At 46.1% G+C, this 27,184-nt stretch overlaps 1 protein-coding gene across 6 annotated transcripts in view; it reads right to left on the bottom strand.

The window, feature by feature from the left end:
* The window catches only part of SUFU (SUFU negative regulator of hedgehog signaling), a 134,231-nt gene that overhangs the window by 87,007 nt on the left and 20,040 nt on the right, over positions 1 to 27,184 (bottom strand). For all 6 annotated transcript variants that reach the window (XM_015148000.3, XM_015148002.3, XM_028853493.2 and 3 more), the window contains 1 exon segment: positions 161 to 297. In XM_015148000.3, the coding sequence (XP_015003486.1) occupies positions 161 to 297 (137 nt within the window).

The raw sequence follows: 27,184 nt of genomic DNA, 5'->3' as shown, positions 1-27,184 counted from the left end.
CAGGAAACACCAGGCAAAACAAGCCACCCTCATGGCAGAATTGGGGCATAGTACTCCCAGGAAAGGCCACTCCACAAACATGAAAATATACCTGCTAGTACTCAAAGCCAACCACGCTCATGGCAAAAGGACCAGCACAGCAGCCAGCCTGGCCTCCTACCTGACTGGAACACGTATCGCGCCAAGCCCTGCATTAACTCTGCGGGCCATGTTGGTGGGGCAGACTCTCCAGTTTCTCTCTTCAGACGAAAGGTCAACTCAAAGCCAAAACCACTAGGTCCATCTGTTCCTGTAAACCTGAAAGACATAAAAATCAAGTGTTTTAAGCTCAATTACCTTAGGAAAAACACTCTCTTGAAAGTGTAAAGTCCTCCCCCTTCTTATGGTGGCCTCAGTATCCAAACCCTCCATTCAGAGGAGTATCCCACGATGTGAGCCTTGTTGGGAGGGAACCTGAGAAGCCCATAGGGAACCAGAACTCTTGCCTCGTCCTCCTGCCAGCTATGGGTATGTGGATGTGACCTTGGCCTGGCCAAATTCTACTGCTGGCACTCTGAATTATGAGTGCCAAATTTTGTGGCTGTGAAACATTCCTTCCTAGATGATTGAGGCAACACTGCTGAAAATCTCCCTTGTTCATGCTCCTCATTCCTTCAGGCTGTTAATAGACATCTACTTTGTTTGCTAAAGATACACGTCCTGTGAGCCACAAGGCTATATGCTCTGTGGTATGGTTTGGCTCTGTGTCCCCACCCAAATCTCATCTTGAATTGTAATCCCCATGGTCTCCACGTGTCAAGGGAGGAATCAGGTGGGAGATGATTGGATCATGGGGGTGGTTTCTCCCACAGTGTTCTTGTGATAGTGTTCTCACAAGATCTGATGGGTTTCTAAGGCAGTTTTCCCTGCTCTTGCCCACTCTCTTGTGCCTGCCACCCTCTTCCCCTTCCACCAAGATTGTAAGTTTCCTGAGGTCTTCCCAGCCATGTGGAACTGTGAGTCAATTAAACCTATTTTCTTTATAAATTACCCAATCTCAGGTATGTCTTTATATCAGTGTGAGAATGGACTAATACACTCTGTGAGGATGAGATCCCTTCTCCACTCCCACCTCCACTCTGCCCCACAAGGGTACAACCTTGGGTGGCACTGGCTGGCCTCCAAACTCAGCATTTGTGGACAGGTCCCAAGGCAGATTCCAAATACTGGGTGGGCCCGTATTATTCCTGAAATTCAGCACCCAACACATACTCCTCAATTAGCACGAGCTCTTCCTAAAGCCTGGCACTCCACATGTACTCTTCAGTTGCTGGAACCCTAGAGATGCATGGGTTGCCCTCCCTTCCCATCCCTCAGTGACCCAGAATAATGAGGATGACTGCTTCTGTGGCCATAACTCATTAAAGTGACAATGAGAGAAGGCAGGAATCCCTGCCTCCCTGTTTGCAGGAAACACTCAGGAGCCCCAAGTCTCAGAGGGCAATGATGTGGATCAGAGAGCTGGGCCTGGCTGGCGGGGTGCCACACCTCCTCAGGTAAAGGAAACATCCAGGGAGAGCTACATAAGGCTTGCTAGCATGGGAAGGTTAAAATTAAAATATTCATGATATAATTTTCAGTAATTATATCTTGTACAAACACGAGCCACAATGATTATACACATGTAAACTCGTCAGCATATAAACACAAACCATAAACTAAGATGACAGCCAACCAAGCTCCTGGAACAGGCAATCAGAGGTGAGAATTCTCAAGGGCTGATGATGCAGTCAATGCGCAAACCTAGAATCCACGTGGCATCTTTCCTTCATCATCATCATCACCGCTGAGAGGCAAGGCCAGGAGATGGGATAGAAAGAGATTCCCAAGTCTCAGAAGCTGTCATCTGTCCTAGTTTTCTGTGCCTAGGTGAACCGAGCCCTCCTGCACTTTGCAGGGAAAGATCACCTCTGAGAAGCTAAGTTCTGTAATGGACTGAAAAGGTATCATTAGAAATTATCATGAGCAAGCCCTATGTATGTATGTATGTATGTATGTATGTATCTATCTATCTATCTATCTATCTATCTATCTATCTATCTATCTATCATCTATCTATTTTTTGAGACAGGGTCTCACTCTGTTACTCAGGCTGCAGTGCAACTGCAGTGGTGTGATCTTCAGCTCACTGCAGCTGTGAACTCCTGGGGACTCAAGTGATCCTCTCGTCTCAGCCTCCCGAGTAGAAGGCACACCATGGCACCTGGCTCATTTTTTTTTTTCTTTTTTTTTAGTAGAGATAAGGTCTCCCTATGTTGCCCAGACTGGTTTCGAATTCCTGGGCTCAAGCAATCCTCTGGCCTCCGCCTCTCAAAGTATTGGGATTACAGATATAAGCCACCATGCCCAGCTTATTTCCTTCTTTTTTTATTTTTGAGACACTGTATAGAGCAAGATACAGTGCTCTATACAGTGGTGTGAACGTGGCTCACCGTAGCCTTGACCTCCCGGGCTCAGGCGATCCTCCTACCTCAACCTCCCAAGTAGCTGGAACCACAGGTGTGCACCAACATGACCAGCTAATTTTGAAAACTTTTGTAGAGACAGGTCTCAACACATTGCCTAGGCTACTCCTTGAACTCCCAGGCTCAAGCAATCCTCCCGCCTCGGCCTCCCGAAGTGTTAGGAACACAGGCAAGAGCCACAGCACCTGGCCCAACTATATTTAAAAGAAGTATCCACGGTTTGCATTTTCCCCAGGTATCTCTAGCGATGTGGGAAACAGAATCCATTTTGAGGGTACACACGTGCAATTTTGGAGACCAGGCCAGCAGAAGATGCTTGGACAACACAATGTAAGCTATTTTATTTCCTCGCTGAATTACCCTGTTTGGGGTCAGTTCAGTGCAGGGAGGCTGGGGAACAGTTACCAAACTGAAGTTGGGAGAGCTACCTCCCTGGAGCTGCAGGTTTGGGAGGGGTGTGAAAACCTGGGGTAATGCAAGATTGACTGGAGTTAAAACTCTGTAAAGGGAGATGGGTCAGTAGGGCAAAGGGAAGATTTTAAGCAGCCACCAATTAGAGGCAGCTTTGTAAAATGTATGAGACTATTACTCCAGGGCTTTCATCTTGGGCCAAGAAAAGTACATGATTTCTAACCACAAAAACTTGAGAAACAGACTAAAAGAAACTTGTTCCTCTTCGGCTGCGTAATGGGAAGAACCCTCAAAGGCAGAGAAAGAAATCACTGGATCAGATGCATCCACACAGCACCACTTCACTAAGGAGGGTCGGTGTGCACACGCACCTAGAGGTGTGCATGCGTGCACACGCATGTGTCCACCATCTGCCTCCACGCGGGGTGCTTTCTGGGCCAGCTCTGTGGTGGGCAGGCCAGCCCTCACTTGGCTGGGTGGGAGGGACAGGCCCGGCCAGATGGTCTCCACCTGCATTTGATTACCACCCACGGGCTAGCTGGACGCAAACTCTAAACTCTGAAACATGAGTTTGGAATGGCCCGGCCTCAGGATAAACACACGACCTGAAGCCTGTCAGAAGTTCTCTTTTTCAAAGCAGACTGCCCAAGCAATTGCCAAGTGACAAGGTCATTCCATCTTTAAAGTCTCCTGGAGGGGCCTGGCTTGGTCTGGACTTCCTCACATGAGGGCTTCTCTAGCCAAAGTGGTTTTGTCTGAACAGAGAATGAAGCCCCTCCTAGGGAGCGGCTGTCTCTCACATCTTCCAAGAAAGGAAAGCATAAGGGGAAATTGGCATGGGCTGCAGAAGGTGGGATCTGGGTCAGAGCAAAGCATTTTTCTAACACAGACGTCTACTAAAATACTAGCTGGTGGTAAATGGGGCCAGTAGAATTTCTTCTTACAGAAACTAAAAAAAAAAGAAAAAAGAAAACAAAGATTCTCCCCAGTCTGGCAGAGTAGGGGTAAAGGGTTCTAACTGTCTTATTGCAAAAGGAAGGATAAGACTCTCAAGACTGTTTCCTGCTCAAGAACCCTGGATCCTGTTCACCGGGATGTCTAGGGGGAAGGCTGGCTTTGTCCCAACAGTTTGGCAAGTCTGCCTGATGGCTGTGCCAGCCTCAAGAATAACATCAAACCTGAAGATACGAACACATGCCTTGAATCCTAGACACACAACAGCCTAACCATCAGAACTCACCCAAAGGTCTCCCTGAGAGTACCTCACTAAGAGGGTATCAATCAGCATCCAAGAGCCCAAAATGACTGCTGAGTCTAGTCAGGAGAGAGGAACAGAAACCGAGGAGAGACTTTCTGGAGGAAACCCAGCTTGGGGAGCAGAAAGAGCTGACCTAAAAGTCAGCATCTCATACTCATCACCATTATTTATTTATTTATCTGTGAGACAGAGTCTCACTGTGTCTCCCAGGCTGGAGTACAGTGGTGCGATTACAGCTCACTGCAGCCTCTGCCTCCCAGGCTCAAGTGACTCTCCTGCCTCAGCCTCCCAAGTAGCTGGGATTACAGATTTGTGCCACCACACCCAGCTAATTTTTGTGTTTTTAGTAGAGACACGGTTTCATTATGTTGCCCTGGCTGGTCTCGAACTTCTGACCTCAGGTGATGTGCCCACTTCTACCTCCCAAAGTGCTGGGATTACAGGCGTGAGCCACTGGGCCCAGCCCATTATTTATTACTAAGGAAATGCAAATCAAAACCACAGTGAGCTACTGCCGCTCCACACCCTCTAGCATAACTAAGAGACAGATAATAAGTGTCAGAGAGAATGTGGAGAAATAGGAATACTTACACATCATTAGGGGGAATATAAAATGATGGAGCGACTTTGGAAAAAGAGTTTGGCAGTTCCTAAAAAAGTTAAACAGAGTCACCATACGATCCAGCAGTTCCACTCCTAAGTATATGCCCAAGAGAACTGAAAACCTGGCTGGATGCAGTGGCTCATGCCTGTAATCCCAGCACTTTGTGGGGCCGAGGTGGATGGACCATTTGAGCCAAAGAGTTTGAGGGCACCCTAAGCAACATGGCCAAACCCCGTCTCTACAAAAAAAAAAAAAAAAAAATTAGCCAGGCATGATGGCTTATACCTGTAGTCCCAGCTACTCGGGGTGGGGGTGCTGAGGCAGTGAGAAAATCACATGAGCCCAGGGAGGTCAAGGCAGCAGTGAGCCTTGATGGTGCCACTGCACTCCAGCCTGGGTGACAGAGTAAGACCCTGTCTAAAAAAAAAAAGAAAAATGTGTTAACACGAAACTGTATACACCAATGTTCATAGTAGCATTATTCATAGTAGCCAAAAAGCAGAAACAACCCAAATGTCCATCAGTTGAGGAATGGATAAACAAAATATGGTATATCTGTACAATATAACTTGGCAATAAAAAGCTATGAAGTACGGATACGCTATAACACGGATGACCTTGAAAACATCATGCTCAGTGAAAGAAGCCAGATATAAAAGGCTACCTATTGTATGATTCTATTTTTATGAAATGTCCATAATAGACAAATCTATAGAGATAGAAAATAGGTTGGTGGTTGCCAGAAACTAGCGTGAGGAGGGAATGAGGAGTGATTGCTGACGGGTACAGAATTTCTTTTTGGGATGATGGAAGTTCTTTTCTTTTGGAAACAGAGTCTTCACTCCATTGCCCAGGCTGGAACGCAGTGGCACAATCTCGGCTCACTGCAACCTCTGCCTCCCGGGTTCAAGTGATTCTCCCGCCTCAGCCTCCCAAGTAGTTGGGACTACAGGCGCATGCCACCACGCCGTTAATTTTTGTATTTTTACTAGAAACGGGGTTTCATCATGTTAGCCAGGTTGGTCTCAAACTCCTGACCTCAAGTGATCTGCCTGCCTCGGCCTCCCAAAGTGCTGGGATTATAGGTGTGAGCCACCGCACCTGGCCTGGGAGACGGAAATGTTCTGGAATTAGATAATGTAATGGTTGTGTAACCTTATAAATATACTTAAAAACCACCGAATTACACACTTTAAAAGGGTGAATTTCATGGTATATGATTTATTTTTAAAAAGCTGGCATCTCAGGTACACCTGATGTCATATCATTTAACTCTCTATAACTCTAGGACTCAGCCATTGCTATACTCATTTAACAAACAAATGAGAAACACTGATGGAGTTTACGTAATAGTCCATAAATCACAGAGCAAGCGATAGAGCTAGAACTTTAAGTCTGTATAACTCCAAAGCTCATCTCCTTTTTTTTTTGTGAGACAGGATCTCACTCTGTTGCCCAGGCTGGAGTATAGTGGCACAATCAGGGCTCATTGCGGCCACGACCTCCTGGGTTCAAGAGATCCCCTCGGCCGGGCGCGGTGGCTCAAGCCTGTAATCCCAGCACTTTGGGAGGCCGAGGCGGGCGGATCACAAGGTCAGGAGATCGAGACCACAGTGAAACCCCGTCTCTACTAAAAATACAAAAAATTAGCCGGGCGCGGTGGCGGGCGCCTGTAGTCCCAGCTACTCAGGAGGCTGAGGCAGGAGAATGGCGGGAACCCGGGAGGCGGAGCTTGCAGTGAGCCGAGATCGCGCCACTGCACTCCAGCCTGGGCAACAGCGTGAGACTCCGTCTCAAAAAAAAAAAAAAAAAAAAAAAAAAAAAAAGAGATCCCCTCACCTCAGCCTCCCGAGTAGCTGAAATTACAAGTGTTGCCTAATTAATCTATTTTTGCCTAATTAAGCCCATCTTTTTAATGCTGTGTGACCAGAGGCAAGCTATTTAACCTCTCTGTGCCTCAGTTTCCTCATCTATAAAATGGGGATAATAACAGTAACTATTTCATAGAGTTGTTATGGGGATTAAACATTTAGAAACAGTACTTGGAACACTATAAGCATTACATCACTTACATTAAGTGAAGAAAGCCAGTCACAAAAGACCATATGTTGTATGATTTTATTTATATTACAGGAAAAATAATATAATTTGTAATATATAATATAAATTACACTTATATCAAATGTCCAGAATGGACAAATCTATGGGGAAAGTGGATTAATGGTTGCTTAGGACTGGGGTAGTGGGGACAAATGGGGAGTGACTGCTAATGAATATGAATGGAGTTTCTTTTCAGGGTAATGAAAAAGTTCTAAAATTAGATTGTAGTGAAGGTTACATAACCATTAATATGCAAAAAACCACAAAAGTGTACACTTTAAATGGATGAACTGTATGCTACATTAATTATATCAATAAATGTTTTATTCATTTAATTTTTAATTTGGAAAAAACTCAAAAACCTGATAGAAAAAATTCACAAACTAGATATAGATATAGATATCCCTTAAGCATAAGACAAGATGTTTGACCTCACACATAATAAAAGAAATGCAAATGAAAACAATGAGATACCATTCTCACCTATCAGATGGGCAAAAATTAGTATGACATCATATTCTGTTGCCGAGGTTGTAGGGGAACAGGCACTCTCATATGTTGCTGGTATGGATATAAATTAGCACAACTTTTATGCAAGGGAATTAGGCAATACCAAATAAAACTACATATAGGTTTATGCCTTTGGATCCAGCAATCCCACTTCAAAGAATTTGTAATTGCAAAATGCTGGAAACCACCTAAATGCCCATTCATAGGAGAATGGCTCAAAGGCTAGTATGCTGCTGTAAGAAAGAATGAAGAACTCTACAAATTGGTATGAACACTGTTAGGCGAAAAAAACAAAAGAGGCTGGGCACGGTGGTTCATGCCTGTAATTCCAGCACTTTGGGAGGCCAAAGCAGGCAGATTGATTGAGCCCAGGAATTCGACACCAGGCTGGGCAACATGGCGAAGCCTTGTTGTAAAAAATACAATTTTGTATTTTGTTTTACAGCTAATTTTTTACAGCTAATTTTTAAATTTTGTAAAAAATACAAAAATTAGCTGGGCATGGTGGCATGTACCTGTAGTCCCAGCTACTCATGAGGCTAAGGGGAGGATCGCTTGAATCCAGGAAATAGAAGGTTCAGTGAGCTGTGATTATGCCACCGCACTCCAGCCTGGGTGACAGAGTGAGACTCAGTCTCAAAAAAAAAAAAAAAAGAGCAAAAGGATATTATAGTATGCTTTTAAGGAAGAAAGAAAGGAAGATAGGAGCCGGGCATGGTGGCTCACATCTGTAATCCCAGAACTTTGGGAGGCCAAGGCAGGTGATCACCTGAGGTCAGGAGTTCGAGACCAGCCTGGCCAACATGATGAAACCCCATCTCTACTTAAAAAAAATAATAATAATACAGGCCGGGTGCGGTGGCTCATGCCTGTAATCCCAGCACTTTGGGAGGCCGAAGTGGGCGGATCATGAGGTCAAGAGTTCGAGACCCACCTGACCAATATGGAGAAAGCCTGTCTCTACTAAAAATACAAAAATTAGCCAGGAGTGGTGGCGTGCACCTGTAATCCCAGCTACTCAGGAGGCTGAGGCAGGAGAATCGCTTGAATCCGGGAGGCAGAGGTGGCAGCGAGCCGAGATAACGCCCCTGCACTCCAGCCCAGGCAACAGAGAGAGACTCCATCAAAAAAAAAAGCCAAGGTGGGTGGATCACTTGAGGTCGGGAGTTCAGGTCCAGCCTGAGCAACATGGAGAAACCCCGTCTCTACCAAAAATACAAAATTAGTTGGGCGTGGTGGTGCATGCTTGTAATCTCAGCTACTTGGGAGGCTGAGGCAGGAGAATTGTTTGAACCTGGGAGGTGGAGGTTGTGGTGAGCCAAGATGGCGCCATCACTGCCCTGCAGCCTAGGCAACAAGAACGAAACTCTGTCTCAAAAAAGAAAAAGAAAAAAAAAACTACAAAAATTGTTTGAACCCAGGAGGCGGAGGTTGTGGTGAGCTAAGATCGCACCACTGCACTCCAGCTTGGGCACCAAGAGCAAAACTGTCTCAAAAAAAAAAAAAAAAAAAAAAAAATGCCGGGCGCGGTGGCTCATGCCTGTAATCCCAGCACTTTGGGAGGCCGAGGCAGGCGGATCACCTGAGGTCAGGAGTTGGAGACCAGCTTGGCCAACATGGTGAAACCCCGTCTCTACTAAAAATACAAAAATTTGTCGGGCATGATGACGCATGCCTGTAGTTCCAGCTACTAGGGAGGCTGAGGCAGGGGAATCGCTTGAACCCAGGAGGTGGAGGTTGCAGTGAGCTGAGATTGCACCACTGCACTCCAGCCTGAGTGACAGAGCAAGACTCCATCTCAAAAAAAAAAAAAAAAAGAAAGGAAGGAAAGAAGATAGGAAAATATGCATTACCTACTCATTTCTGTAGAAAGCCATATGGGAAGGATAAACCAAAAATGAATGAGATGGATTATTACATGCAGTAGGTGGGAAGGTGGTAGAAAGTACTGCAGGGTGCGGGGATGGGTAACATTTCTTTGAATATACCTTTTTGTATAGTTCTCACTTTTGGTTTTGGATCCATGATAATGCTTTCACATACTCAAAATAAATGAAACAGAATCAATGAGGAGGGAGAAAAATGCTAAAATATAATACAAACAGAAGTTAATGAACCTAACAGTATTTCAAATCAACCATATAACCACACTCAAAGGGGGAAAAAAAGATATAACCCAAGTAACTTTTTTTCTTTTGAAATGGAATCTTGCTCTGTCACCCAGGCTGTAGTGCAATGGCGCGATCGCGGATCACTGCAACCTTCACCTCCAGGGTTCAAGAGATTCTCCTGCCTCAGTCTCCCGACTAGCTGGGATTACAGGCGCACACCATTATGCCCAGCTAATTTTTGTATTTTTAGTAGAAACGGGGTTTCACCATGTTGGCCAGGCTGGTCTCGAGCTCCTGACCTCAAGTGATCTACCCACCCTGGCCTCCCAGAGCGCTAGGATTATAGGTATGAGCCATATAGGTGCCTGGCCTGAAATATATATATTTTTAAAGGCAGGTAAGAATGAACCCTATAGGTATAGTATTTATTTAGTAAGTTAGTTATTATTTTTTGAGACAGAATCTTGCTCTGTCACCCAGGCTGGGGTGCAGTGCTGCTATCTCAGCTCACTGCAACCTCTGCCTCCCAGGTTCAAGTGATTCTCCTGCCTCAGCCTCCCAAGCAGCTGGGACTATAGGTGCGTACCAACATACCTGGCTAATTTTTGTATTTTTGGTAGAGACGGGGTTTCACCATGTTGGCCAGGCTGGTCTTGAACTACTGACCTCAGGTGATCCACCCACTTGGGCCTCTGCACAGGTGTGAGCCACTGCACCAGGCCCCCATAGGTATAGTTTTAGAACTGGAGGTATCAGTATGAATTCATGGTATTTAATAGAGAAACCAATATAGAAATAGAGTGGTGTGTGTATATGTATGTGTATGTTTCCTAGTTCTCACCACTGGGAGCAAAGACACTCCAAGAACAATGATAATACCTAGCCCCCAGATTATGGCTTCTATATACCATTCTCTGCTAAATAAAACCAGGGCTTCCTGGATAAAAGGCTGATTTCGGGGCTGGCAAAGTATAAAATGATTCTGGAACTTCCTACTGTGCCAGAAAGTAAGGAAGTGGTTCAGAGAATGATGGGAACATGCCAAAAGTAGAGAGAAGCCAAACTCAAGGTTCTCACTGGCCAAATCAATGACAATCTGAGCATCAAATTAAAGCATTCTAACAAATTATAATCTATTAATTAAAATAAAAACTTATGAGTCCACACTGACTATGATGGACCTAGTGACACTGGCTCTAAAGATTTTGGACTTGCCAGCCTCTGTAACTACACAAGCCAATTCTTTCTCTTAAGTCTCTTTATACATTTGTATCTATATTATGTGTATAGATAATATAGATATAGATATGTAGATGTGAATCTCCAATTGTTTTTCCTAGAGAGCCCTAATACATTGATATAAATAAATGAATAAATAAGTAAATATGGAGAAAACTCTTCCTTACAGTAAAATCTCAATACCAATGAATAAATGTTGAAGCAATTATCAAATGAGAAGTCACCATCTGACAACTATTGTAATAATAATTCAGGCAAGAATCATCAATGGGTGGTAAAAATAGTGGGTAAAAAATCTGATGAGAAACAAGATACTGACATAGCCTCAAAATGCCTTCCCACAAGTTACTTATTAATTATTAATGGAAAAGCAGTAACTATACAGAAGAGAAACCTAGCAGACACCACCTTAACCAAGCAATCAAAGTAATTAGACATCATCAACAGTAATTAGACAAATCAACATCAAGTGCCTCCTGATATGATCACTGAGAAGGGCACAACATGTCTGTGATATTCCTATGGAGAAATACATACACTGATCCTACGCATGAGGAAACATCAGACAAATCCAAATTGAAGGACATTCTATAAAATAACTGACCTGTACTCTTCAAAAGGTCATGAAAAACAGAAAGACTGAGGAACCATTTGAAGGCATCTAAGAGACGTGACAATTAAGTTACTAAAAAAGACTGGAGTCGCTGAAGTAGGGTGAACAACTTGTCTTGTTTGCCCAGGACTTTTCTGGCTTTAGAACTGAAAGCCCCACATACCAGGAAAAGCCCAGGCAAATGGGGACAGTTGGTCAACCGATCCTGAAGTGCCCACTGTCTGACCCACACAAAGCAAAACACTGCCACACTTAAAAAGCACCAACAATGCATCAAGACCCACCAAAACGTCAGCAATGCCAGAGCACAGTCTCTGCAGCCAAGCTGCCTATGCCCAAATCCTGGCTCTGCCACCCTTCCTGGCTGTGTGACCCTTGGCAAATCACTTAGGCTCTCTGTGCCTCAGTTTTTTCATCTGTAAAATGTAGATAAGAAGAGTTTACTTCCCCTTCTCACTTCTAATGTAAACTATGAACTTTGGGTGATGATGATGTGTCAATGTAAGTTCACTGACTGTAACAAATGTACCAATCTGGGGAAGGATGTTGACAGTGGGAGAGGCTGCATGCACGTGTGTGTGCATGCATGCGTGTGGTAAGCAGAGGGTGTGTAGCAGCTCTCTGTACTTTCTGCTCAATTTTGCTGAGAACCTAAAACTGCTCTAAAAAAGTCTTTTTTCAAAAATGAAGATATCAGTAGCTTCCATATGGTAGCTACTAAAATGAATTAACATACAATATAGAAAACACTTAGAACAGCACCTGGAACACAGCAGATCTTAGTGTCGGCAGTTACTTACAGTAGCAGTTTCCAGTTCTGCCAATTCACCTAAGAGAATAATCTTACATTTGGAAAAAAAAAAAAAAAAAGCCTCTTGCATAAGTATGTTCAGTAGTATTTATAAGAATAAAAAATCTGGCCGGGCGCGGTGGCTCAAGCCTGTAATCCCAGCACTTTGGGAGGCCGAGACGGGTGGATCATGAGGTCAGGAGATCAAGACCATCCTGGCTAACACGGTGAAACCCCGTCTCTACTAAAAAATACAAAAAAAACTAGCCGGGTGAGGTGGCGGGCGCCTGTAGTCCCAGCTACTCGGGAGACTGAGGCAGGAGAATGGCGTGGACCCGGGAGGCGGAGCTTGCAGTGAGCTGAGATCCGGCCACTGCACTCCAGCCTGGGAGACAGAGTGAGACTCCGTCTCGGAAAAAAAAAAAAAAAAAAGAATAAAAAATCTAGAAACAATCTAACTGTTCTACAAGTAGCGGTATTATGACTTCTAGCACACTACCCACGTGGTAGGACATTACAAGTCACTAAAAACAATGGTTCTGAAAGCAGGAGGACTAACCTTTGAGAGGCAAGGGGTTCTCTTTCCACCTCTAACTGGTAAAGAGGAACAGGAACTTTACATTAGAACCCCACTCTATAGCCTCTAATGTTTTCTGTTCACCTAGTATTCACTATAGCATAAAAGTAAACTCCTTTCAAAATGGTCATGAAATTGGGACCCTTGTACATTGCTGGTAGAAATGTAGGATGATACAGCTGCTATGGGAAACAGTATGGCGGTTCCTCAAAAATTAAACATAGAATTGCCACATGATCCAGCAATTCTACTTCCAGGTATATATCCAAAAGAACTGAAAGCAGGGTCTTGAACAGAAATTTGTACACTGATGTTCACAGTAGCATTATTAGCAATAGTCAAAAGGTAGAAGCAACCCAAGAGTTGGTCAAGAAATGGATGGACAAGCCAAATTGGTATATACATATAATGGAATATTAGCCTTTAAAAAGGAAGAAAATTCTGACATATGCTACAACATGGATGAACCCTGAAGACATTATGCTAAGTGAAATAAGACAGGCACAAAGGGACAAATATATGATTCCACTTATATGAAGTACCCAGAGCAGTCACATTGATAGAGACAGAAATAAGATGGTGGTTGCCAGGGGTTGGAGGAAGTGAGAAGTGGGAGTTACTGTTTAAGGGATACAGTGTGTTTCTGGAAGTGGAAGGTGGTTATGGCTGCACAACAACATAAATGTACTTAATTCCACTGAACTATAAATCTAAAAATGGTTAAAATGGTAAATTTTGGGCTGGGTGCAGGGGATCATGCCTATAATTCCAGCACTATAGGAGGCCAAGGTGGGAGGATTGCCTGAGTCCAGGAGTTTGAGACCAGCCTGGGCAACATAAGGACATCCCGTCTCTACAAGCAATTTAAAAATTAGCTGGGCATGGTGGTGTGCACCTGTGGTCCCAGCTACTCGGGAGTCTGAGGCAGTAGGATCACTGAGCCTGGGAGGTCCAGGCTGCAGTAAGTTGTGGCTGCACCACTGCACTCCAGCCTAAGTGACAGCAAGACCTTGACTCAAAAAAAAAAAAAAAAAGGTAAATTTAAATTATGTAGGTTGGGCACAGTGGCTCATGCCTATAATTCCAGCACTTTGGGAGACCAAGGCAGGCAGATCACTTGAGGTCAGGAATTCAAGACCAGACTGGCCAACACAGAGAAACCCTCTCTCTACGAAAAATACAAAAATTAGCTGGGCGTGGTGGCACATGCCTGTAGTCTCAGCTACTCTGGTGGCTGAGTCTAGTGGATCAGTTGAGCCCAGGAGGCAGAGGTTGCCGTGAGCTGAGATCACGCCACTGCACTCTAGCCTGGGCAACAGAGTGAGACTCCATCTCAAAAAAAAATAATAATTTAAGAAAAAGATAAATTATGTACATTATGCCACAAATAAATGGTTATGAAAAACACAAAACAAAATTCAACATAAAGTATGGTTCAAAATGTTTATGTATATACACAATTTAAAATATGAGTAAAATATATATGGGAAAAAGAAAATGCAGGCTGGGCACAGTGGCTCACGCCTGTAATCCCAGCACTTTGGGAGGCCGAGGTGGGTGGATCACCTGAGGTCAGGAGTTTGAGACCAGCCTGGCCAACACGGTGAAACCCTGTCTCCACTAAAAATACAAAATTAGCCGGATGTGTTGGCGGGCACCTCTAGTCCCAGTTACTCAGGAGGCTGAGACAGGAGAATCGCTTGAACCCAGGAAACAAGAGGCTCTAGTGAGTTGAGATGGTGCCACTGCACTCCAGCTTAAGCGAGACAGAGCAAGACTGTCTTAAAATCATCATCAACATCTTCATCTCCAGCCTAGACTATAAACCCCACAAGGGCAGGGTTGTATCTTGGCCACTATTGCAGGTCTAGCGTGCAAGGCTTCACATAGTCTGTTGCTAAGTGTTCATATGGATATGCCAAGGACATGGCAAGAGAGGCCCAAGGTCAGGCCCCTTCCTCTGGGAGTGGCCTGGATGCTTCCATTGGTCTTTGAAGCAAGGAATGCCAGGCCAGTCACAGTGGCTACTGACCCTGCAAAGGTATCAGGGTTAGGCATTATGGCTCAGTCTCAAGCCCAGTGATGGTATCAGAAGAGGGGACCATATGCCTCTGGAAACACATGGCATAGAAGGCCAGCCCAGTCCAACTCCAGAACCAGGGATGATGTCACTTCTTCCCCTACAAAAACTCTTATCTCTCTCTCTTTTTTTTTTTTTTTTTTTTTTGAGACAGAGTCTCGCTGTGTCACCAGGCTGGAGTGCAGTGGTGCGATTTGGGCGCACTGCAACCTCTGCCTCCCGGGTTCAAGCGATTCTCCTGCCTCAGCCTCCCGAGTAGCAGGAACTACAGGCATGTGCCACCATGCCCGGCTCATTTTTTGTATTTTTAGTAGAGACAAGGTTTCTCCATGTTGGCCAGGATGGTCTCGAACTCCAGACCTCGTGATCCGCCCACCTCAGCCTCCCAAAGTATTAGGATTACAGGCATGAACCACTGCGCCCGGCCCTGTTGTCTCTTTCTTTCCCCCTACCTCTTCCCCTTCCTCCTGGTCCCAGGCTGGAGAACTGCGCAGACCCATCCTTTATCCTGGGGTTGGTCCTCCTTTCCAACCAGCCCTTCTCCTTGGGAATCAGGCTGAGTTCTCGCCTCAATGGGCTAGCTGTTCTCTCCAGAAGAATGGACCTAGATCCTGGGCAGGGGGTAGGGGTGGAGGTGGGCATGGGAGGTATAGACCCACAGACCTTTTCCTTTGGTGGCCTCCCTCTAAGTGCGCGCACACACACACACACACACATCTCCCATGCATGTCTCCAACAGGCGTAGGAACAAGCCTAGCCTTAGGCCCAGCTGAACCCAGAGACTATAGAGAAACCTAAACTGCAGACCTCCAGTTCCTCTAGGGCTCTACACAGAGACTGCCTGCAGCTTCTCTACAATCTCTCTGTATCCCAGGGCAACACCAAGCAAGTCCAAGGACCACTCACCCAAACTCCAGCACCAGCTGCTTGGAGCGCCAGCTGCCTTTACTATTTGTACGGTTTCCTGTCAATCTGCTCTAAGACCCTCAGTGCTGGCCCAACCCCCACGATGCCCCAGGACTAGCCACTGCTCTGCCCCTTACACCTATGCAAAGAATGAACGACAGCCTGGCAAAGGGAGGCCATCATTGGAAACCTCTTCACTAGGAAAGCAGAATGTGAGCATTTCCCCTTGCGTGGCCTCCGCCTGTCCCCTAGGGGACTTCCTAGGTGGAGAAAGAGGGACAAAGTTCCACTTTCACCAGGACTCAGTCTCTGCCATCTCTTCACCACACAGTCTCCTTCAGCAACCTCATGAAAGTGCTTCAGCCACCACGCCTCTGTTGAGGATTCCCAAACCTATCCCCAAGCAAAGAACCAGACCTAGATACTTCTAGTTCAGTCTACACAAATCCAAACTCAGTATCTTACCAAACCTGGTCTTTCTCCATCTTTACCCAACTTGAAGAAGAGCACCACTGTGGTAGCCTGAATAAATGTTCCCTAATGCCCACACTGGAATCCCTGGAACTTGTGATATGCTACTTTAAACGGCAAAAGAGACTTTGCAAATGTAATTCAGTTAGGGATCTTGAGATGGAGATGATCTTACAGTGAATTATCTGGGTGGGCTCAATCTAATCCATGAATCCTTAATGAAAGAGACAGGTAAAAGATCAGAGAGATGTGAGATGAGAACTTGTCTGTTGTTGCTCACTTTGAAGATGGAAGGAGTGGCCGTGAGCTAAGGAATGCACATGGCCTCTAGAAGCTGGAAACAGCAAGGAAATGAAATCTCCCTGAGGCACTTTGATTTTTTTTTTTTTAAGACGGGTCTTGCTCTGTTGCCCAGGCTGCAGTGCAGTGGCATAATCATGGCTCACTGTTGCCTCAGCCTCTTGGGCTCACGGGATCCTCTCACCTCAACCTCCCAAATAGCTGGGACCACAAGCACAGGCCACCACACTTGGCGTGTGTGTGTGTGTGTGTGTGTGTGTGTGTGTGTGTGTGTAGATGGGGTTCTACCATGTTGCCCAGGCTGGTCCCGAACTCCTGGGCTCAAGCTGTCCTCCTGCCTCAACCTCCCAAAGTGCTGGGGTTACAAGTGTGAGCCACCACACCCAGCCTGGTACCTTAATTTTGACCCAGTGAGACAATGTTAGACTTCTGACCCCCAGAATTATAACATAATAAGTGTACATTGTTCTAAGACACTAATTTAGTGGTAATTTTTTATGGCAGCAATAGGAACTAAAAAATCCACCAGGCCAGAATCCCAAGAGTTATCCTCCAGTCCTCCCTCTCCCCCATGTGCAGCTGGTCAGACAGTCAGTGAGTTCTGGAAACTCTGCCCCCTCCCTTCTCAGTGGCCCTCAATCTGTCTCTTCTCTCCATCTCAACTGCCACACCATGGGTTAGCCTTCTGCATACTTCACTCGGTGACCAACAACCTCTTCCTCACTGATCTCCTGCCTCCTGCTGTTCAGTGTTGTTCCCAAAATGGAAATGATACACCTTTCTCCTGCTTAAAAATCCTCCAAAGCCCATCCCTATCCCCAATCTGCAGGATAAAGTGCAGACTTCTCAGTAAGACTCACAAGGCCACCGTGAACCAGGTCCTGCACCTCCTCTGCCTTATACTCTAGGCCAAATGAATGGACTGGCAGATCTGTGGACACACTGATGACTCCCTTGCCTCTGAAACTCTGCACAGGTGTTCTCTTCTTTGCCCTCTGCTCATCTTCAGGAAGGCTCAGGTGTCACCTTCTCCGAGTATCTTCTGTTTGCCCTTCCATTCCCCACTGTGCAAGACAGATCCCAGACAGCTCCACGGAAAGGAATTCTGCCAACACAACCTGAGGGAGCTAGGAAGCAGATCCTTCCCCACTGGAGCCCCAGATGAGGATGCAGCCCGCCTGACACTCTGGCCGCAGCCTTGGGAGGACCTAAGTATAGCACTCAGATGAGCAATTCCTGGACTCCTGGTGCAAAGGAGATGTGAGAGAACAAATGTGTGTTGTTGTAAGCTGCTGATTTGCAGCAACAGAAAACCAGTATGTCTACCCTGCTCTCTGCCCTGGAGAGTTGGCCTGTGTGGGGTTCCTAGGCCCTCTGGCATCTAACTGGGTTCATCCAGTGAAAGTTCTGACAGGAGCATGGTGGCTCACGCCTGCAATCCCAGCACTTTGAGAGGCTGAGGTGGGAGAATCACTAGAGGGTCAGGAGTTCCAGACCAGCCTGGCCAACATGGTGAAACCCTGTTTCTACCAAAAATACAAAAAAAAAAAAAAAAAAAAAAAAAGTTGAGCATAGTAGCACGTGCCTGTAATCCCAGCTACTCAGGAGGCTCAGGCAGGAGAATCGCTTGAACTCGGGGGGCAGAGGCTGCAGTGAGTCAAGATCATGCCACTATGCCACTGCACTCCAGCCTGGGCAACAGAGCAAGACTCCATCTCAAAAAAAAAAAAAAGTTCTGACAGGAAATCAGCAGAAGGGAGGAGAGCAAGGCTAGAGTTCCCTCCCTTTGGGATTGCCCAAGGTGCTATGTCCCTTGATTGACAGTCACTGCTAACAGTCACTCTCAAGAACACTCAAAACAACTTTCTCCTCTAGGTTCCTGGATAACACTCCCTCCTCTGGTCCCTTCAGCCTTAGGAGAGTGGCAGTCAGGCCAACCACTAGCCCTGGGTTACATCACTATCACCTATGGTGCTAGTCCTTTATAAATACACCTTCCTCCAATATCCTACTTTGAAGGCACCAATCCCTTATTGGGACCCTGACCAAGAGAGGGCTCTCATCACTTCTTCCTTACCGCTGTGCAAATCTCCATCACAGGACTCTCCTTGCTGTATTTCAGCTGCCTATCTCTCCCATCAGGAAAGGATTTACCCTTTGTATACCCCCACTGACTGGCACAGGAGTGCTTAGTGAAAGCAGCTGAACAAAGGAATGGATATCAGCTCAACAAGAAAGGTGACCTGTCCAGCAAAACCAGCTGGGACTACAAAGGCTGGGCGATGGGAGTAATAAGCCTGAACCAGCCCTGCAATTTTGAGTTTCTGACGTTGATTCTGGGGGTGCCTGCCCCTTGGTTAAGACTCTAAGGCTCTCCAATTTTTGATCCGTCAGTTTACACAATTAAGAAATTACTGTTTTTATTTTTTATTCTTTTAGAGATAAAGTCCCACTCTGTTGCCCAGGCTGGAGTGCAGTGGCATGATCATGACTCACTGCTGCCTCAGCTTTCCAGGCTCAAGTGATCCTCCTGCCTCAGTCTCCTGAGTAGCTGGGACTACATGTGTGCACCACTACACCTGATTAAATAATTTTTTTTTTTTGGGGGGTAGAGATGGGGTATTGCTATGTTTCCTGGGCTGGTCTCAAACTTCTAGGCTCAAGCAATCCTCCTGACTCAGCCTCCCAAAGAGCTGGGATTACAGGTATGAACCACCACGCCCAGCCAAGAAACCACAATTTTCTTGATAATTACTATTATCATTTATTACGAAACCAGGAAAACCATATATAGTCCTTTATTTGACCACTGCTTTCTTGTTGGACATAAAGTTGCTTCCAAAGTTATGCCTTGGAAAATATTTTTGTGCGTATTACCTCGTTTCCTTCCCATATTTGGGTTATTGCCTTGGGATTAAGAGTCACAGAAGGCCAGACACAGCAGCTCACACCTGTAATCCCAGCACTTTGGGAGGCCAAGGCAGAAGGATTGCTTGAGCCCAGGAGTTCAAGACCAGCCTGGGCAACATAGTGAAACCCCCATATCTATAAAAAATTTAAAAGTTAACCAAGCATGGTGGCACAAACCTGAAGTCCTAGCTATTCAAGAGGCTGAGGCATGAGGACCCCACTTGAGCCCAGGAGTTTGAGGCTGCAGTGAGCTATGATTGTGCCACTGCACTCAGGCTGGGCAACAGAGTGAGTCCTGTCTCCATTAAAAAAAAAAAAAAAGATTTAAAATAGTGGACAAGGGTAAAGAGAAACTAAATGCCAGCCCAAGGTTATGGGCTGAAGGACTTAGGCAGAGTGGTGAGCCTGGCTGAGAGACAGGGAAATTGGGAAGTGAGGAAGGCAGGTGTCAAACGTTCTTAGTCTCACGATCCTTGGACCCTTTGGAGGTCTCTGGGTGGACTTGGGTGGAAACTGCATGAAATTATTAACGTACTACTCCAGCATCCCAATAAGATGCCAGAGAGGAGCCCAGCGAAGTGGACGAGAATACAGGCTGTGGAAGTCAACTGAGCCGATCAAATCCCAGCTCCACCTTTCTCTAGCTGACTGGTAAGCAAGTTAACTTCCATGTGCACCAGGCTCCTCATCTGCAAAACTGGGAAAAGAACGCTTATCTCACAGGGTGGGAGGCTTTGGTGGGACAGCACAGTGTCTGCCACCTAGCAAGTGCTCTTCCACGGCAGCTAGTGTGCAACTTTCCTTTTCTTTTTTTTTTTTTTTGAGACGGAGTCTCACTCTGTCGCCAGGTTGGAGTGTGGTGGCATGATCTCGGCTCACTGCAACCTCTGCCTCCGGGTTCAAGCGATTCTCCTGCCTCAGCCTCCCGAGTAGCTAGGACTATAGGTGCCCGCCATCACGCCCAGCTAATTTTTGTATTTTTAGTAGAGATGGAGTTTCACCACATTGGCCAGGATGGTCTTGATCTCTTGACCTCATGATCTGTCCACCTCGGCCTCCCGGCTAATATTTGTATTTTTAGTAGAGATGGGGTTTTAGTAGAGATAAAGTCTCACTCTGCTGCCCAGGCTGGAGTGCAGTGGCATGATCATGGCTCACTGCTGCCTCAGCCTTCCATGTTGGCCAGGCTGGTCTCGAACTCCTAACCTCGCGATCCACCTGCCCAGGCCTCCCAAAGTGCTGCGATTATAGGCACGAGCCACTGCACCCGGCTGGAACTTTGCTTTTCATAGTACTCACTCAAAGCAAACTCTGCTCATCGTTTATCCTTTAAAGTATCAGCAGATGCCTCCAGCTTCCCCAACTTCTGGGCTCTGGGTCTTAATCAGCCCAGTCCTTCAAAAGCTGCCCGAGTCTTTCAGCTTTGCCCAATTTCCTGACCTTGGGTCCCTCCCAGAACCTTCTAACCAGACCTGAGAGTTCCTTTGTGTGATGCTTTGAGTCACAGTCATTACAACAGAATTTAGTCAACAACTACTAAATAAACAACTGCAGAGATTTTTTATTTATAATTCACAATTACTGGTACTTTATTAGACATTTCAAAATGGTGTTGGGTGACAACACAAATACTACTGTACGTAGTAAAACTTTGTAAAAATAACTTTTGAAATATGTTTATATGGTAATATTCTGATATAGCTAAGCTTTTTTTAAATCTCCAGTTATAAAAACAAAATAAATAGAAAAAAAAGAAAACATAAATCTCTAGTTATATTTAATCAATTTTGTATAATCTTAAAAAAAAAAAAAAGAAAGGAAAAAAACCACATCAGCCAAGACTGCACTCTCACTCTGAGGTGGGAGTCCAATTTATATTCTTACTGGAGAAACATGTAAAAATGTTATGTAGTTGCAGCAGCCACCTTTGAGTTGCAACTCTGGGTTAAAGGTGCTTTCTTTGCGCTATACAACATCCAACCAGATTCATGGAATGCATTTGCCTCACTCAAGTAGACGGTTCCTGAGATGTCTTGCTGGGAGCCAAAGACCATGTTCCCACAGCATTCCTCAAGTTCAAAAACAGTGGCTCCCGGCCCTGATTCAGCTGAGAATCCAGCCAAACAAACTTTTCCGGCTCCCAACACTTCAGGCAGCTTAACTCTGTCCTGGGCTTTCAGTGAGCAAAGGGTTTCCTGGAATAAGACACTGAATTTTATTTTTATTTATTTTTTGAGACAGGGTCTCACTCTGTTGCCTAGGCTAGAGTGTAGTACCGTGATCACAGCTCACTACAGCCTTGATCTCCTGGGCTCAAGTAATCCTCCCACCTCAGCCTCCCAAGTAGCTGAGACTACAGACACATGCCACCATGCCTGGCTAATTTTTTTTATTATTTGTGGAGATGAGGCCGCACTATGTTGCCCAGGCTGGTCTTGAACTCCTGGGCTCAAGCAGTTCTCCTACCTCGGCCTCCCAAAGTGTTAGGATTACAGGCGTGAGCTACTGTACCAGCTAAGATACTGAATTTTAGAAATTCCAAGCCAAGGGCAGCAGACCCTTTCTTGCAGGGCGGTAAAAGCTCACAGTCAACCATCCCCTGCTGGACATCTGTTGCACCTTCTTCCATCTACTCCCAACCACCCCCAAACTCAAAGGTCAGCCAGTCCCCAGGGGAATCCTATGCTAGCCTGGAGCACTACAGGAATTCTGGGCCAAGGAAGAAGCCTAGTGCTTGGGTTTCTTGGCATCAATATGGTAGCTCCCACTCTTGGCTTTGGCTTAAAGCAACACCTTTACAAAGGTCTTCTTAAAAATAAAAAAAGACAGGCTAGGCCAGTGGCGACAAGATCACAATCTGATTTGGGAAGCGAGGTGCCCTCTGTGCCTAAGTGTGCAGCATGGGGACTTCTTACTGACCCAAGAGGCAAGGCATCTGCCCAAGGGCCTTTTGTCCACCCACACTCTCCTCCAGAACTCTGGGAACCCAGCCATCCCAGAAGATCAAGAAACCTGAAACAGGGCAATGGGAAGAAATAAATCTTTTTGGCATTTCAGTTCCCCAAGGGCAAGGACTGTACTTTTTGTGTGTTCTGTACATGAATACATCATGTCATGGCTGAGCAATGCTAAATGGTAATAATATTCCCACTGCCACCCAAAGAGATAATCAAGGCGAGACATTCAACAAGGTAAGACGGTATTAAAAAGCAATGTGCCTCCCTCTTAGTCACTACCAAAGTAGATTCAAATATCTTCATGGCTTTGAATGTCATGATGTACTATAAATAAAAAGCAATGTGCCTCCCTCTTAGTCACTACCAAAGTAGATTCAAATATCTTCATGGCTTTGAATGTCATGATGTACTATAAATATACATATATATATCTTAATGGCATTTCCTTTGAGCCATTTTTGCTACTATTTCCTTTTTGGGGAAATAAAACCGTCACTCAACTCAGTTCTCCTGTCTTCATACTAGAGCTGAGAGGTCCCATACTGGAATGCTTCCTAAAACCCCACTCCAGCCTCCTGCTTTTTCTTTCCTCATTAGTCAACAAATAATTTATTGAATGTCACATTCTTTACATTGCCTTCAAACTCTGCAACCTCATCTTGTTCCACTGTTCTCCTCTCTCACCAAGCCCCAGACGTACTGGCCTTTCTTTTCCTTAAACACCTCAAGGTCCCTGCTGCCCTCAGGGCCTTTATACTAGCTGTTTCACTGCCTAGGACCTTCACCAGGACTCCCAGCATTGTACAACTCCAGGGAGCACCAATTGCACAGAATAATGTGAACAGTGGCCCTAGAGTTGTACAATGTGACAGCCCTTGCTGCCACCTGTCTTTGAGGTCTCAGTTCAAATCTTCAAGGAAGCCATTACTGATTACTAACAGTATCCTCCCTACCCACCTCAACCTCTACTTCTACCTATGTAAGTTCCCGAGTACCACCCCTGCTTATTTTATTTTATTTTATTTTATTTATTTTTTTAAGACAGGGTCTCACTCTGTCACCTAGGCTGGAGTGCAGTGGCACGATCTCGGCTCACTGCAGCCTCTGCCTCCTGGGCTCAAGCGATCCTCCCACCTCAGCCTCCTGAGTAGCTGGGACTACAGGCACGCACTACCATGCCTGACTAATTTTGTATTTTTTGTAGAGATGGGGTTTTACCACATTGCCCAGGCTGGTCTCGAACTCCTGGCTCAAGTGATCCACCCACCGTGGTCTCCCCAAAGTGCTGGGATTAGAGGCATGATGTCACCACACTTGGAGCTCTGCTTTATTTTCATTTTTTTTACGAGACAGGGTCTCCGCATGTTGCCCAGGCTGGAGTGCGGTGGCTATTCACAGGCACAATCCCACTACTGATCAGCACAGGAGTTTTGACCTACTGGGCCAGTTCACCCCTCCTTAGGCAACCCGGTAGTCCTGCGCTCCTGGGAGGTCATCATATTGACGCTGAACTTAGTGCGGGACCTGACTGGCATAGTGCATAATAGCCCAGAACTCCTGAGCTCAAGTTATCCTCCCACCTCAGCCACCTGAGTAGCTGGGACCCTGCTTTCTTTTCTTTTTTTTTTTTTTTTTTGAGACGGAGTCTCGCTCTGTCGCCCAGGCTGGAGTGCAGTGGCCGGATCTCAGCTCACTGCAAGCTCCGCCTCCCGGGTTCACGCCATTCTCCTGCCTCAGCCTCCCGAGTAGCTGGGACTACAGGCGCCCACCACCTCGCCCGGCTATTTTTTTTTTTGTATTTTTTTTTTTTTTTAGTAGAGACGGGGTTTCACCGTGTTAGCCAGGATGGTCTCGATCTCCTGACCTCGTGATCCACCCGTCTCGGCCTCCCAAAGTGCTGGGATTACAGGCTTGAGCCACCGCGCCTGGCCTCTGCTTTATTTTCAACACAGCACTTGTACTATCTAAAACTACATAACATTTTTACATGTTTCTCCAGTAAGAATATAAGATTCACGAGAGCAGAAACCTTGCCTGCTTTGCTTTCCATGGTATCCCCAGCACTAAGAGAGCACCAGATATTTAGGTAATGTGCTCTAAAAATGTACGAAAACAGGCCAGGCGCAGTGGCTCATGCATGTAATCCCAGCATTGTGGGACACTGAGGCGGGTGGATCACCTGAGGTCAGGAGTTCGAGACCAGCCTGGCCAACATGGCAAAACCCCATCTCTACTAAAAATACAAAAAACTAGTTGGGCATGGTGGTGCGCGCCTATAATCCCAGCTACTCAGGAGACTGAGGCAGGAGAATCGCTGGAACCTAGGAGGCGGAGGTTGCAGTGAACCGAGATCGCAAGATCACGCCACTACACTCCAACCTGGGCAACAGAGCAAGGGTCCATCTCAAAACAAACAAAGAAAATAAATTAAGTGCTTGCCACATACTAAGCACTGTGCCAGTTGCTGGGATGGGGGTACTCCCTCACCTTATAAAGCAACGTTCAGGCCAGATACAGCGGCTCATGCTTATAATCTCAGCACTTTGGGAGGCCGATGCAGGCGGATCACCTAAGGCCGGGAGTTTGAGGCCAGCCTGGCCAACATGGCAAAACCCCGTCTCTACTAAAAATACAAAAATTAGCCAAGCGTGGTGGCGTGCCCTGTAATCCCAGCTACTTGGGAGGCTGAGGCAGGAGGATCGCTTGAACCCAGGAAGTAGAGGCTGCAGTGAGCCGAGATTACACCACTGCACTCCAGCCTGAACGACACAGCAAGACTCCATCTCAAAAATAAAAAATAAAAAAAATAAAACAAAGCAAGGTTCAGACAATTTTTCCAAAATCACATTCCTCCTCCCACAGAAAGGCTCTGACTCCTATCAAAATGCCCTTGGAATGTCTCCTCTCCCATGGGAATAAGGGTCCAAACTGAGGAAGTACTCTTGAACAAGCTAAAAGCTCGGGCTTGGTGCTGGGCCAGGAGAATTCTCTGTTTCCAGTGGTGAGAATATTTTTCCAACAGTCGGAAAAACCCCAAAGCAAGAGCTTCCTCCATTTTATTCATTTGTTCAACAAATATTTGCTGATGTACTGGAGAAACATTAATGGATAAAGCAGATTTCCACCCCTATCTTCAGGGAGCTTATGTTCTAGTGGGAAGGAGGGGGGACAGACAATAAACAAGACAAATAAGTAAGTAAGTAAAACAGGTTAGATGGTGATTTAAAAAAAATTTCTTGAAGCATAATAGACATTGCAGAAGTGATAAGTGTTTTAAAGAAGAAATAGGCTGGGCACAGTGGCTCACGCCTGTAATCCCAGCAATTTGGGAGGCGGAGGCAGGCAGATCACTTGAGTTTGAGACCAGCTTGGCCAACGTGGTGAAACCCCGTCTCCACAAAAAATACAAAAATTAGCCAGGTGTGGTGGCACCTGCCTGTAGTCCCAGTTACTTGGGAGGCTAAGGCAGGAGAATCGCTTGAGCCCGGGAGGCAGAGGTTACAGTGAGCCGAGATTGCACCACTGCACTCCAGCCTGGGCAACAGAGCTAGACTTCATCTCAAAAAAAAAAAAAAAAAAGAGCCGGGCGCGGTGGCTCAAGCTTGTAATCCCAGCACTTTCGGAGGCCGAGACGGGCGGATCACGAGGTCAGGAGATCGAGACCATCCTGGCTAACACGGTGAAACCCCATCTCTACTAAAAAAATACAAAAAAACTAGCTGGGCAAGGTGGCGGGCGCCTGTAGTCCCAGCTACTCAGGAGGCTGAGGCAGGAGAATGGCATAAACCCAGGCGGTGGAGCTTGCAGTGAGCGAAGATCTGGCCACTGCACTCCAGCCTGGGCGACAGAGCGAGACTCCGTCTTTAAAAAAAAAAAAAAAAAAAGAAAAAGAAAAAAAAATGAAAAAGAAGAATTAGGCTGGGTGCAGTGGTTCATGTCTGTAATCTCAGCACTTTAGGAGGCAAGATGGAAGGATTGCTTCAGTCCAGGAGTCCGAGACCAGCCTGGGTAACACAGTGAGACCCTGACTATACAAACATATAAGTTTTTAAAAAGAAGAATTAGGCAGGAAAGGGGGATACTGCTTTGTGGGGGGAGGGTGCAGGATTTCCTTTTTAAATAAGGAGGTCAGGGAAGGCCTGATTTAGAGGAGATATTTGAGGTAGGGTCTGAGGAGGTGAGATAAGGTATGAAGTTATCTGCAGGCAGAACTTTGCAGGCATAGGGAGACTAAGTGCAAAGGCCCTGAGGTAGACGAATGCCTGGCACTTCAGAGGAAAAGCAAGGGGGGCAGAGTAGGAAGAGCAGAGCAGCCAGAGATAAGGCCGATTGAAGAGAGTACAAAGGACCTTAAAGGTGATGGCCTTTGGCCTTTACTCAAGCGAGACAGGAAGCCACTGGATGGTTCTGAGCATGATTCATGAGATGACTGCCCACTAGCCCTGGCTGAAGAAGGTCTAATTCTGAAGGCTCCCTGCTCAGTGACCGTCTTCCTTTTGGGCCTTTTATCTACGCAAGACCACTGGTTACAGGAATGAGAAATTGCCAGCTTGGGTCAAGGAGGGTGGGAATCCAGCATGTCTGCAACATGATATATGGGAAAAGTTAGACCAGGAAGACGAGAGGGTTAGGGCAAGCCATGGTGTTGCCTGTAGGTTTTCACTACATTTTTCCTCTAACCAACCAAGCTTTGTCAGAAGCCTTGAAGAGTCAAATCCATCACACGCCAAAAGCACAGCCAGCCAGCTCGATCCCCTGGGACTGGGAGCCTGGGCCAAGCCCCATTCTCTAGCAGTTACTCCTCCCCATAGCCATGGCCCTGGGCAGCCTGACATCATGTTGA

Source organism: Macaca mulatta, chromosome 9 (assembly GCF_049350105.2).
Source record: "Macaca mulatta isolate MMU2019108-1 chromosome 9, T2T-MMU8v2.0, whole genome shotgun sequence".
Classification (NCBI taxonomy): Eukaryota; Metazoa; Chordata; class Mammalia; order Primates; family Cercopithecidae; genus Macaca; species Macaca mulatta.
Note: the sequence above shows the minus strand (reverse complement) of the source record. Positions and strands in the feature narration are given on the sequence as shown.